Raw genomic sequence first — 15,062 nt, forward strand, 5'->3', positions numbered from 1 at the left:
AGACAAAAAAATAAATGGAAACAGCGACCCCATAGGCTTTAACAGAGAAAAGTTAAGTCAATTAGAATCAACCACTTCCTGATTGCCAAGCTGAATCTGAATCTTTCCCTTCCAAATCTTGCAGAGCCTGTGAGCATGAGTAGGAGCTGTCCATGAGCTAGCAGCAGGATCAACTTTATGACTCTCTATGGGCTTCTAAATAAATAAGTGTGAAGTCCACACACTCTCTATGGGCTTCTCCCTTGACTATATGCCTCCACGTCCCGCCGATTGCCCGCGAGTTTCTCCTCCAGTCTATATGTTAATTTCTCTACTGTGCGACAGTGTCGTGTGTTATGAAGCAATCGTTAGCCTATTTTTACAAAAAAAATGCATCTCCGCGGCCATAACATAAGACACAATGTAATGAAGCCTTTTATACATTTTCGTGTTTCATTAGAAATAAAAAATGGAAATATGTAGTCTGTAAACGCCTCAGATGTAAAGTTATTCGCTGTCAAAGTGATGCCAAAATGAATGGGAGTCAAGATTGTGTCACACCCAAGATTGTGTTGGACCCTAGGCCTCCGAAGACCTCCTAGCAACAGGAGTGAAAAGGGAGGGCTCGAGTCTCACGCTCCGGTGGCCAACCTAGGGGGAGCTTGGCACTCTGCTACCACGGCAAGTATTTATACTTATTGCCGTTTAAACTCTTAGATTTGGGGATTGAGTAAATTATACATGGTGGTGAGGGGCCAAAAAGTATTTAGTCAGCCACTGATTGTGCAATGTCTCCTACTAAAATAATGAGAGAGGTCTGTAATTTTCATCATAGGTACACTTCTTTAACTATGAGAGACAAAATGAAAAAGTAAATTATGTTGGAAAGTAAGTATTTGGTCAATAACAAAAGTTCAACTCAATACTTTGTAACATAACCTTTGTTGGCAATGACAGAGGTCAAACATTTCCTGTAAGTCTTCACCAGGTTTGCTCACACTGTAGCTGGTATTTTGGCCCATTCCTCCATGCAGATCTCCTCTAAGAGCAGTGATGTTTCGGGGCTGTCGCTGGGCAACACAGACTTTCAACTCCCTCCACAAATTTTCTATGGGGTTGAGGTCTGGAGACTGGCTAGGCCACTCCAGGACCTTTTTACGGAGCCACTCCTTCATTGCCCAGACGGTGTGTTTGGGATCATTGTCATGCTGGAAGATCCAGCCACGTTTCATCTTCAAGCCTCTCACTGGGGCTGTTTACACCTGGCCACTTCATGCGTTTTCTCCTATCGGATAGCTATCTGATTTATCAAAACGATTCCATTTACACCTGGTCACATAAATGTGTTTTTGCAAAACGGATATAAATCCGATCTTCAATTCCCGCGCTATATGCGGATTTAATGAAGTGCACGTCACCGAAAGCAACAGATATGAGCTGCATTTTATTGATCATCGGCTAATTTCAAAATCAGCAAAGACAGCAATAAGAGAGAGCGGCAACAGAACTTTTCTTTACTTTTAATGAAGATGGTAGTGTTAATCGTCTGCGACTTACTTTCACTTTGATTTGCGATAGATTGCGGCGCGTTGGCTTGATAGGCGTTCAGCTGCTCATCTGAAATGATGCGCGTCGCAGTAGCGTCGTCATATCTGACTAAAATAGCACGACATATAGCCTGTAACACGCTCTCACACGTTTATTTTTTTAGCATTTTTGGGAGTAGTAACATTTACATAAGTGGTTTCAAGAACCAGATGTATTTACACTTGTCCAGTTTCGTCTGGAATGCGGCCCAGACCACCTCCTGAAGTGGTTTGAGCGATCGGATTCAAAACCGTCTCGAATGCGTTTCGGGGGGCATTTACATCTGGTCTTTTCACGATCGGATAGCTATCCGACCACAGAAAACACATGAAGTGGCCAGGTGTAAACAGCCCCACTGATGGAAGGAGGTTTTGGCTTAAAATCTCACAATGCATGGCCCCGTTCATTCTTCCCTCAACACGGATCAGTTTTCCTGTCCCCTTTGCAGAAAAACAGCCTCAAAGCATGATGTTTCCTCCCCCATGCTTCACAGTACGTATGGTGTTCTTGGGATGCAACTTTGCATTCTTCTTCCTCCAAACACGACGAGTTGAGTTTTTACCAAAATGTTCTATTTTGGTTTCACCTGACCACATGATATTCTTCCAATCCTCTTCTGGATCATCCATATGCTCTCCGGCATACTTCTGACGGGCTTGGACATGTACTGGCTTAAGCAGGGGGACACGCCAGGCACTGCAGGATTTGAGTGTTACTTATGGTTACTTACTTTGGTCTCAGCTCTCTGCAGGTAATTCGTCAGGTCCCTCCGTGTAGTTCTGTGATTTTTGCTCACAGTTCTCATGATCATTTTGACCCTACGGGATGAGATCTTGCGTGGAGCCCCAGATCGAGGGAGATTATCAGTGGTCTTGTATGTTGTCCATTTTCTAACAATTGCTCCCACAGTTGATTTTTTCACACCAAACTGCTTGCCTATTGTAGATTCACTCTTCCCAGCCTGGTGCTGGTCTACAATTTTCTTCCTGGAGTCCTTCGACAGCTCTTTGATCTTGGCCATGGTTGAGTTTGGAGTGTGACTGTTTGAGGCTGTGGCCAGGTGTCTTTTATACAGATAACGGGTTCAAACAGGTTCCAATAATACAGGTAACAGGAGTGGAGGACAGAATACAGGAGTGGAGGACAGAAGAGCTTCTTGAAGAAGTTGTTACAGGTCTGTGAGAACCAGAAATCTTGCTGGTTTGTGGGAGACCAAATATTTATCCACCATAATTTACAAATAAATTCTTTAAAAATCCTACAATGTGATTTCCTGGATTTTTTTCTCATTTTGTCTCTCATAGTTGAAGTGTACCTATGATGAAAATTACAGGCCTCTCTCATTATTCTAAGTAGGAGAACTTGCACAATCAGTGGATGACTAAATACTTTTTGGCCCCACTGTATATGTACCCCAAAGCGTCAATTAGTGACGCAATGTCGAGAGACCTACCTCAAAAGGGAATGTCTCATGTTACTGTACATAACCATGGTTCCCTGAGGAAAGCACATGCACACAAGTTGAGTGCACATGCACTATTGTTTGGTTATTGCAGTTGCAATAGCATATGAGTTTATTTACTTACTCAATGTAAATTAGACATTATAACGTTTTTCTAAACATGGAAACGTACCCGTTTCAGTAATAATAGTCACTACTGATGTGTACACAATCTGACGAGACAATTTTACATTATGGAGAAATATAAAGAGATCTGCTTACCAGCCATCTTGAAGGTTGGCACATGCTTTGCATAATTCTTAATCAATATATTTTAAAATGTTGTGTGTAAACGGTCCTTAAAATTGTTGTGGACAACATCAATCAAGGACACTTCATTTTACCCACTCTAGTTTCATTATTATTACATATGAATATCCAGTCTGTCACTTTTCTGTCATTTGAAAACATCTAGTAGAACATCCATTTATTTATTTTTTTTCAGAATATTTTCATTTGATCTCTTTTTAAATTACAACATAACAATTCTAACATTTTTTTGTTGTTGTTTTTTGTTTCTTTTACTACGTTTCATATTTAAAATGATTAGTGCCGCAGTTTTAATGGTTTTGTAAGAATGATCCAAGTAAATATTTACACTCAACTCAAGGATTATAAGGAACACCATCCTAATACTGTTTGACCCTAGCCTGACTTCGTCATACTCATATTCTAGTGGGAATATGAGTCTGAATCTGCTCCGTAGGGCTTTGATTATGAGGAGTGTCTTAACCGAACCAGGAAAAAAAAAAACCTTGGACTCATTTGGATAGTCGGACAGACCTGCAACCAATCAGAGCAATGCAGTAACTCAACAATTTTGCATAGCGCAGTTTTTAACTACAAAATTGCTTAAATCACCTTTCTTTCTCATTCTGACATGGTTTATTGGTTATTGTTGGTTTATGGTTATTCTGGAGTTCAGGAGATTGTCTTGACCACACCCCTAAATGCACTGAAGCAACTGCCATGTGATTGGTTGATTAGATAATTGCAATAATGAGAAATTGAACAGGTGTTCCTAATAATCCTTTAGGTGAGGATATTGACCATTTTGAAAGATGTAAACAAAACTGGTCCAGAAGCACTTCCTGTTTAGGTTTTTTTAACACTACGTAAAAGATGGGATAACCAACAGAACATATGAAGAGTTCAGATGCAAAAGCCTCTAAATGCCATTTGAAATTTTCTTCTTTAATGATGATTTTTATCAAACTTGTATATTTAAGTTCAGTGATTTCACTTAAATAACAATTAATAGGTAATTATCATTGCCATTTAAAGGAGCAATGTGTGACTTTTAGCGACATCTAGTGGTTCGGTTGCGAGTTTGCACCAGGTTTGCACTAAGGGCTCAGCCCACTGCTCACCCCTCCCTTTCGAAGAAGCTACGGTTGCTAAAACGGGACAAACATCTCGTCGGCTGAGACAGCAGAGAATAGCCAGAGTAAGCCAAGAGTGTGTAACATTGTCACTGTTTCTGTACCACAGTCCATTATAAACCACATCATGAATACTGTTTACAAAGCCATAGTCAGGTGAGGATCAAGGGTTTTAATATATACACTCTAAAAAATGCTGGGTTGTTTTAACCCAACTTTGGGTCAAATATGGACTAACCCAGCCGTTGGGTTAAATTTTTAGATTACATTTTTAACCCAACATTTTGGGTTTGTCCATATTTGACCCAAAATTGGGTTAAAACAACCCAGCATTTTTTAGAGTGTAATTTAATAAAATAATATTAATCAGCTGATTGTCTCACAAACGTAACCAGCAGCACATTTCTCCCCACATACTGTAGCAAACCCATAATACAGCGAGGGAGCAGCTATTTTTTCTAACAGGGTAGTAATAGTTTAGCTGGCTAATATGAGCTGTTACTGTGGCTGAGCTCGTCTGCATGAGTCCAAAGGTCGGAAGTGCGCGCGCTGTTACAATCATGTCATCTCCGCATCCCATAGATACTATTTACTACACACAATAGGCTTTTTTTCTCTGATTTTTAAAATTCTTCGCGATCGACTTTAGTGATAAAAGACTTTAGTAAAAGTCTCTATCGACGGGTTAGTGATTCCTGTAACGTACTGTTTTACGGTCAATGACATGAATACTAATCATCAGCTGTCTCACGAACGTAACAGCACATCTATCCCCAACATAACAAACCCATAACACAGCGAGGGAGAACTAAGTTACATGAAACAATCCCAACTACATATTTTACACCACTCACAAGGGAAAAGTCACTACTCACGGAGTGTAAGGCTAGCTTCCAGCTTTCCGCTACTTCTCTTTCAAGGTAGTGATGAAACGCGTTCTGTAGCGCTGTTTGTTCGCGTTCGGCTACGGTAGGAATATGACGTCACAACATGGCGACCTTCATAGAAGGGGATTCCCGCGGTTATGGAGCTATTAATGTCTCATTCTAAGGTAATAAAAACATTACGGCTAATTAAGTAAGTTCTTTATACACCACTGAAAACATAGTTATGGATGTCATATTGCATTTCTGTTAATAGATACTCAACTTTGTTACACATTGCACCTTTAAGTGAAATCACTGAACTTAAATATACAAGCTTGATAAAAATTATCGTTATAGAAGAAATTTTCAAATGGCATTTAGAGATTTTTGCATCTGAACTCTTCATATAAAACTGAATCAAAAAGTTAAACAAACATCTTTAAGATTTTTTTTTTACATGTGAAAAAAAGTTCACATGAAGAGTTCAGATGCAAAAGCCTCTAAATGCCATTTGAAATTTTCTTCTTTAATGATTTTTATCAAACTTGTAAATTTAAGTTCAGTAATTTCACTTAAATAACAATTAATAGGTAATTATCATTGCCATTTAAGTGAAATTACTGAACTTAAATATACAAGTTTGATAAAAATCATCATTAAAGAAGAAAATTTCAAATGGCATTTAGAGGCGTTTGCATCTGAACTCTTCACATGTTTTTAATATATTAAACTGTTCTCATGTAAACAACAAATATGATGGCAAGATGTCCAAGAACATGTGGCTGTAAAGCAATGCTTTGGCTTATTGACATATTGTATGAAACACTACCCTGATAATATCAACTTGTTTACAGTGCCACCTAGTGTATAATACGTACCGGTAGGTTTAATTTTCTTTTTAATTACTTTCACAACATAATTACTTCTACATATACTATAGCTACTATAGATGCATACTATATAACTTAACAGATTTTCTGCGGTCATGCTTGACCCTGTAAATTCAACAACAAACCACAACCCAAGCACAAACCACAACCAAATCACACTCATGAATTTACAAGGAAGAATTATTTTAGCCTGTATTTTGCCCAACACCGGAAGTTGCTAGAGTACAGAAGGACAATATTCTGTCACAAAATAACAAAAAGAGAAACAACAAGACATGATCTTAAAATCGAAAAGTTGCACAAAATTATGCAGCCATGCATGAAATCAGAATGTTTATTTTTATTTTATTTTTACCATTTATCTCCTTAAAATCGAAAGGCACAATAAAAGGCCCTGAGGTAAAGAGGCCACAATGGTTTTATGTCCAAAATACCAAACATTCCATGTTTCAATCCTTGAATTCAAGTGCCACCTTATAGCCATTCATGTAGGTACAGGAAATCAACATCTGTAATACACTGCCAAGGCAAATCAGTTATTTTGAGGCATTTTACCAAAAAGAAAAAAATCATTCACAAGAAAAACAAAGTTTTGTCTGATAATAAAACGACTTGGCTTCAGAAAACGTAAGTGCAGGACACGGACTGCTGCTTTTAATAGTTCTGATAAAATTAATTTTTACTATTGTGTCTACTTGACTGATACAGTTTAAAAATAATCTAGAGTGAACAAAAAATGAATTCAATTAATAACACACTCATTAAATAATCAAAAGTTAAGTTTTGTTAATTAAAAGAACAATGACATTGTCTTAAATTATCAATGCCCAAACTGTTGTCATTCCTAAAAATACCACAAATCAACTGAGTCTTTAGGCTTAGTTCAAATCTTGAACTCTGCATAAGGTCTTTGCAGTCTTTAGAACAATTTTTACAGAATCATTTTACAATAATTTCTTTTAAGTGTATAAGACAGTCAGCAACTAAAATAAAACAAGCGTTTAAAATGGAGGAGCAAGACCCTCTTTCTGAGTGAATTTTTTTCCCCCTCAACTACAATTACCTTTTTGTTCCTTGAAGTACAGTTTTTCATTGTTAAGCTTGGAGCTAATTTTCCCTTTTCTGCCTGGATCTCATAAACCCCTCTCTAATTTCCCCATTACAGTACGAATGTGCAACAATCAAAATAAGTAATTAAGTAAAAGAGAGGGTAAAGAAAAATAAAATTGAAGCATTAAAATCTAAATTAGAAAAATCAACAAATGGACATATTATTTGGTCTGTAGAAAAGACAAACTCAAAAAGTAAAGGGTAAGTAAAGGAAAAAAAGTAAAAGATAAACAGACAGTTTAATGTAGCCCTGTATTTAGATTTGGCACTTTTCCTTTTTTAGCAAGTAGAGAATTGCATCAGAATAATAAGAGCGAGAAAAGAGGAAGAAAATAGATGGAAAAGAAGGGGATGAAGAAGGATTTACTGTACAGCTACACCAATAAATGAGGTATACTCCCGAAGTGGTAGATATGGTGCCACATCAAGGTGCAGTAGGAGGAAAAAAGACAATGACATGAAAAGTCCTGAGGGTGTGTAAAAGAGCTGAGTGAACATTATGGGTGCAACAAAGGAAGGCTCAGATAATTGCGTTGGTGCCACGAAAGCCGACCCCACGGGCAAACTGCTCCAGCAGGCCTGAGATGGCACCGGAAGGGCTTGGAGATGACGATTTAAGTCCTACTGTAGAGCTATAGGCTGAAAGGAAAAGCTCCCTCACTGCCTCCAACCTCACCTGCCTTTCAGGTACAAATGTGCACCTAGAAAACAAGGAAAGAGAAGAAAACACAGAAACTGCATCATATTCTCTCCCTTCACTTAATGACCACATTTTTGTGCCTTCCTCCCAACACAAAACACAGTTCAATATGTACAAAAAAACCCTTCATGTATTTTGAAATCCTACGATACCAGAAATTAACATAACAGCCGTTACATTTCTGGCATATTTAAAGTTTTATACCAGCTGTCATGTTTCCATAAACAGAATAAGTGATGTTAAAACTACACCACAATAAAACAAAATACATATAACAATAACATCTTTCTGCTATAATGGCAGTATTAAGGGTGTGTTTGGTAGAACCTTTCATTCCCTACTAAGGCATTGCTTATGCCATATGGAATAAAGGATATATCTGATGTATAAAATTCACTCGCTGAATATATCCGAATATATCTACTTCCATACTGGTAGGTGAAAAACAGTATATGAGCTGTGTGGTATGTCTGAATTCATAGTACTCATAAAACAGCAGGTGAAAAGTACCTGGTGACCTGATACTTAGGGCGAAATCTTGAAGTGTGCATACTATAGAAACTTTACTAACCCATGAGGCCATAGGAGAGGATTTGTGAATGGAGATGAAGAGATGCAACTGACAACGTAGGTCACATGACAATGACAACATGGTGGATGTAGTTAGTACGTCCGAATTTCATTCATACTATACAGACCATACTTTTTTAATCATCACAAAGTAAGTTTCAACCAAATGTATGATTAATGATTAGCTGCAAGCATAGGATCATCGAGCATAGAATAGGCTACCAAAATATTAAAATTCTGTATATTACTCATCCTCGTGTCGTGTTATTTCAAACCAGACTTCCATTTCAAAACACAACTGAAGATATTTGAAAACTCAGTGATTTCTGTCCCTTCATTCCACCAATTGACACTTCATAAAGTTCATAAAGAGATTGTAAAAGAATCGCGTTGAATCAAGTGGTTTAATCGAAGTCTTCTGAAGAGACATAAGAAAGAAAGATCTCTTTAAATGATGAACAGATAATATTTTGGTCTTTATTCACACATAAACATTGATTAGTGCACTAAGAGCATATCAAATATGGTAAAAAGAAGCTTAACTGTACTTGCTTGATGCACAAAAACAAACCTCTTTTGTTCATTCATTCTTAAGCTTAAATGTGCTTGTGTGACAAGCAGAAACAAACTTCATTGACAAATCAGCAGTTTGAATCGTCAGTGTTTTGGGTGAATGGAGGGAGGGAGAGAATCTCTAACTTCATTAAAAATATCTTTGTATTTCGAGATTAACAAAGTCGTATGGGTTTGAAATGAGGGTGAGTAAATTATGACTGAATTTTCATTTTTGGTTGAACACTTCAAATGCACTTGAATGGCACAAAATTAATGTAAACAGTTATGTGTTAAGGGATTGTAAACAGACGTGACAAAAATCTTATACGTCAGAATATACCTGTACATTAGATATCAGACCTGCCGCTGTCTATGATGTCATTAATACAGGGTTCGTACAGACTCTATAAAATGAAATTCCAAGACTTTCAAGGACTTTTCAAGCACTATTTTTTGGATTTCAAGGACTTCAATCAGCACGTATCAAACAATGTCTTTATTATATATATATTTTTTTTTTATTTTTATTTTAGCTTCATAGAGATCAATCCATTGACCAGTGCAGCCAGGCATGGAAAATTCCCTTAACCATTGAAAATGATTTTTTTTTTCAATGAATATGAGATTGACCTGAAGAATGAAAGTATACTTATAAACTTAATATAATGCTCATAGCCATTAGAAATAGCTCTATATCTAAGACGGGCTGCAGTGTTGATTTAGCATGAAACAATTGTATTTTTTCAACAACAACAAAAAACTAAATATTTTTAATTAGAGATGCATCGATATCACTTTTTGCAGAACAGGCCCGATACAGCTACCATAACCGGTCCCTGAATTTTCACTACATCTGTAATTTCTAAATGTATTAGTAGATAAACCAAAAGAATATAAATCATATTAGTTGGCTTAATTTGTTCAACAAATATATATTTCTTTCAATTATGTTCATGCAATTTTTCATTATTTTCAGAAATATAAAGTAATCAAATGTGAAAATAATTGCATATTCATTACTGGATAAATTAAATAAAGACGGATCTTTTTGTAAAGTTGAAAACGGTAGCCTATCTAGTCAAGAGCAGTGAGTAATTTATTTGTCCATTTTTTGATTAACATTAAAACAGCAGTGGGTTTATTAAACTGCTGTCCCTTTAAAGGCCCTTTCACACCGGATGCGTAACGGAAAAGCGAAACGAAAAAGCGAATAGTTCGCGTGAGAATATTTCGCGTCAAAACCATTCACATCAGCCGCGACGCGAATTTGCGACGTTCAGAACTTCAACATTCCAAAACATTCGCGCCGATGAAAGCAGACCTGATTTTCATCAGAAAACGTAGGCTACTCTATACTTATTATTATAGCCTATAGGTGAATAAATATAGATTTTATATTAGATGTCTTTTTGAAGTGATGTTAACATGATGCTTTAATAGGCTTAATAAAAAAAAAAATCCCAATCTATAGCACATTTTCAAATAAGCACATAAGTCCATTAGGAAAGATAAAGATGAATGCGTTCTTACCGGATTCGATCAGTGCATTTTGAATTTATATTGTTTGTCTGATGATCTGGCAGCTTCGATTGGACCTTCTTTTTAATTATGTGCATGTCAGTAACTCGCAGTAACTACTGGCAGGTGGAGCTCACTTTCACCAGTTCACTTTAGGTCCACAGTTGCCTGGTTCCTTGTCCACGCAGCATTCATCAGAAACACTCTCTCCACGAAGAGTTTGTTTGTTTGTGATGGCTCCATTAACGTCTGTGCTGTGCATTTTCTGTTTTCTTATTACATTTTTTTAAATTTTAGAATTGTTATTTAAAGGACGATTAAATAAAAGGATGCAGACAAAAAAAATGCGGTACAGTGCTATGACTTGCGGGACGTGGCACATAGCTTCTTCATCACTATCATTATCATTCAGTGAAGACAAGCTTTTTATTTTATTTAAAAGCAGAAAAGAAGGTTTGGGGCACCCACTACCAGAGCTAGAAACATATGGCAGAAGGTGAGCTGTCCCATTCATCAGGACTACGTTTACATGCAATCAAATAAACACTTTTAGTAAACGTATTGAAGGCTCAAATGGACTGAAAAGCCTTGTAAACACCCGGTTGGGCTCGATACGAACGAACGAGCACAACGTCCCACCAGTCCTTGTTTCAGATATTCATTCACAGACTCGACACACAAGCAATCAGAAGGTCCGTCCGTCATTGCTGCGGTCACGTCACCTTTGTTTCCCTGTATATGATTGGCTGAAGCCTTTTCTTTCGCCTCAAAAATCGACATCGAAGCGAAAAAAATAAAAGTCGTTTTTTCGCCGCAGCAGATTCGCGTTCGGTGTGGAAGCACTCATTACACAAACAGCTGATCAAAAAATAAAACCATCGCGCGAATTATTCGCGCGTCAAAATCGCGTTCAGTGTGAAAGGGCCTTAAGACTGAACGCACGGACCCCATTTGAACATTGCTATACATTCACATTCAGATATAACTGACTTTGTTTACTAGGATACTCTCCAAGACAGGCGTTTTTACATCATTTTGTATGAATTCGTCCGTACAGGTGCAAGACGTGAAAGACAATTTAATTCAGTATTCGCGCGTTGAGAAGGTTGTGGGGCGCGCGCTGATGTTTGCATTCATGGAACTTCTTGACCGGCGAACATCCAGTAACAATGTAGGGAGTCACTCATTATACATAAATAAGTTAACAGTTCATGTTTTACTTACATATACGATTGAGTTTTCATCCAAATAACACGTGCTGAGTGAACGATCAGCAATCAAGAGCATTCAACAGAACTGCGCTCTCTCATCAGTTAACGTTAATAATAGGCTACATCACATGCCTTGTTTTATTTTCATTGCCATTGGCATCCGACTGAACTACAAAGCCTTCCACTGATGTCCGTTAAAAGGGATGTGCTCGACCAGCTCGCGCATTTGTGCCGCTGCGCGCTCAATCCAATGCGCGTTTTTCTCTTATCAACTCGCGCACCAGTTATGCATTACTATAGACACGCTGCCTGGTAGGCCTAACGGTTTTTGGTATCCGAGCATTTTTACGAGTACATGAACTCTGAATCGGTGCATCCCTATTTCTAATAATTCAAGCACTTTTCAAGTACCTCTTCAAAAATATAGCTGTTTTCAAGGGATTTCAAGGTCTTAAATTTCAAAAAGTCAAATTCAAGTACAAACCCAATTCCATAAAAGTTGGGACACTGTACAAATTGTGAATAAAAACAGAATGCAATGATGTGGAAGTTTCAAATTTCAATATTATATTTAGAATACAACATAGACGACATATCAAATGTTGAAAGTGAGACATTTTGAATTGCCATGCCAAATATTGTCTCCTTTTGGATTTCATGAGAGCTACAAATTCCAAAAAAGTTGGGACAGGTAGCAATAAGAGGCCAGAAAAGTTAAATGTACATATAAGGAACAGCTGGAGGACCAATTTGCAACTTATTAGGTCAATTGGCAACATGATTGGGTATAAAAAGAGCCTCTCAGAGTGGCAGTGTCTCTCAGAAGTCAAGATGGGCAGAGGATCACCAATTCCCCCAATGCTGAGGCAAAAAATAGTGGAGCAATATCAGAAAGAGAAAAGAGAGTTTCTCAGAGAAAAATTGCAAAGAGTTTGAAGTTATCACCATCAACAGTGCATAATATCATCCAAAGATTCAGAGAATCTGGAACAATCTCTGTGCATAAGGGTCAAGGCCGGAAAACCATACTGAATGCCCGTGATCTTCGGGCCCTTAGACGGCACTGCATCACACACAGGAATGCTACTGTAATGGAAATCACAACATGGGCTCAAGAACACTTCCAGAAAACATTATCAGTGAACACAATCCACCGTGCCATTCACCGTTGCCGGCTAAAGCTCTATAGGTCAAAAAAGAAGCCATATCTAAACGGGAACCAGAAGCGCAGGCATTTTCTCTGGGCCAAGGCTCATTTAAAGTGGACTCTAGCAAAGTGGAAAACTGTTCTGTGGTCAGACGAATCAAAATTTGAAGTTCTTTTTGGAAAACTGGGACGCCATGTCATCCGGACTAAAGAGGACAAGGACAACCCAAGTTGTTATCAGTGCTCAGTTCAGAAGCCTGCATCTCTGATGGTATGGGGTTGCATGAGTGCGTGTGGCATGGGCAGCTTACACATCTGGAAAGGCACCATCAATGCTGAAAGGTATATCCAAGTTCTAGAACAACATATGCTCCCATCCAGACATCGTCTCTTTCAGGGAAGACCTTGTATTTTCCAACAAGACAATGCCAAACCACATACTGCATCAATTACAACATCATGGCTGCGTAGAAGAAGGATCCGGGTACTGAAATGGCCAGCCTGCAGTCCAGATCTTTCACCCATAGAAAACATTTGGCGCATCATAATGAGGAAGATGCAACAAAGAAGACCTAAGACAGTTGAGCAGCTAGAAGCCTTTATTAGACAAGAATAGGACAACATTCCTATTCCTAAACTTGAGAAACTTGTCTCCTCAGTCCCCAGACGTTTGCAGACTGTTATTAAAAGAAGAGGGGATGCCACACAGTGGTAAAAATGGCCTTGTCCCAACTTTTTTGAGATGTGTTGATGCCATGAAATTTAAAATCAACTTATTTTTCCCTTAAAATTATGCATTTTCTCAGTTTAAACATTTGATATGTCATCTATGTTGTATTCTAAATATAATATTGAAATTTGAAACTTCCACATCATTGCATTCTGTTTTTATTAACAATTTGTACAGTGTCCCAACTTTTATGGAATTGGGTTTGTACTTCAAGCACTTTAAGCACCTTGTACGAACCCTGTTAATAATAAATCACCAATAATGCTGAGAAAATAAATAAATAACTCACTGCTTTTCTCTAAAACTTTACTAGCTGTAATATCCCCTCTACAGTTAGATACTTGAAACATTCTTTGTTTATTTCGTGTAATGTGGTTTTTTTTTTTTTTTTTTGGCTATTCTTTATGACTGATTTCCTTGTATGTTTTGAAGTTAACCACATCACTACATGCTGTTGTTTTATTTTACTCTTTCTTTATTATTTTAGTAGTACATTCAAAATGAAATTTATTTATACAATACTCCTTAAAAAAACTAGTTAGGTTAAAGATTCAGTGAAGTAAGATCAGTTTTCTTTCAAAATCAAGGTGTGTGAAAACTAATGAAAGACCAAGAATTTCTCTTTTGGATTTAACAAAAATGTTCACATCTTCCAATGATGAATCTGGCTTGGGAGCCTATTCCCATCATGAAAATCATGACTCATAATATCTTTTTTGTTTTTTTGTTTTTTGTAAATATAATGCATTGCTATTTTAATCTCCTTATTAAAACTTTGTCAATTTGCTTACATGCCAAAAACAACAGCATTTTTGGCATGTAAACAAATTGACAAAGTTTTAATAGAGAAGCACATAAAGTTTGGAACAAGTATTTCTGATTTCTGTTAAACTACACAGCCTCAACCGGCTGGGTCTGATGAAGCAGAACGATAAAAATGGATGAAACAAAAGAGAATGAGGGAAAGGATGGCTATTTGTATACAGCTATTGTAAACACCTTTTTACTTAAAGTGACTTAAAATCTAGTGCACAAATCAAAGTGGTAAACAGCAGGACAGGTAGCGGAGAATACAAAAATACAGTGAATAGGAAGGGTTGGAGTGTGAATGAGACTTACATTCGTCCGGTGGGACCCTCATCCTGGAAGCTGAATGGAAAGGGAGACTCTGAGGGCACTGGGGGAAGATCATGGATGCTCCCACATCCTGAGACAATCTGCCAACTGCCATAATCTGTGGATAGCGAGGAGCCTGATCGAGCATACTCGACTATTGGTCTGTGATTGAGAGAGACATTCAAAGTATTAAAAGATTA

The 15,062-nt window shown here is 37.5% G+C and overlaps 1 protein-coding gene across 5 annotated transcripts in view; it reads right to left on the reverse strand.

The window, feature by feature from the left end:
- Positions 1 to 6,525: 6,525 nt before the first annotated feature.
- Positions 6,526 to 15,062, reverse strand: part of mtmr14 (myotubularin related protein 14) — a 28,662-nt gene continuing 20,125 nt past the window's right edge. For all 5 annotated transcript variants that reach the window (XM_089133961.1, XM_039655650.2, XM_039655647.2 and 2 more), the window contains 2 exons: positions 14,866 to 15,024; positions 6,526 to 8,016 (listed from right to left, as the gene is read on the reverse strand). In XM_089133961.1, coding sequence (XP_088990087.1) covers positions 7,836 to 8,016; positions 14,866 to 15,024 — 340 coding nt within the window. In that variant the 3' untranslated portion in view covers positions 6,526 to 7,835. The remainder of the gene's footprint in view (positions 8,017 to 14,865; positions 15,025 to 15,062) is intronic.

This window comes from Pimephales promelas, chromosome 8, assembly GCF_988280905.1.
Source record: "Pimephales promelas chromosome 8, fPimPro1.hap1.1, whole genome shotgun sequence".
NCBI lineage: Eukaryota > Metazoa > Chordata > Actinopteri > Cypriniformes > Leuciscidae > Pimephales > Pimephales promelas.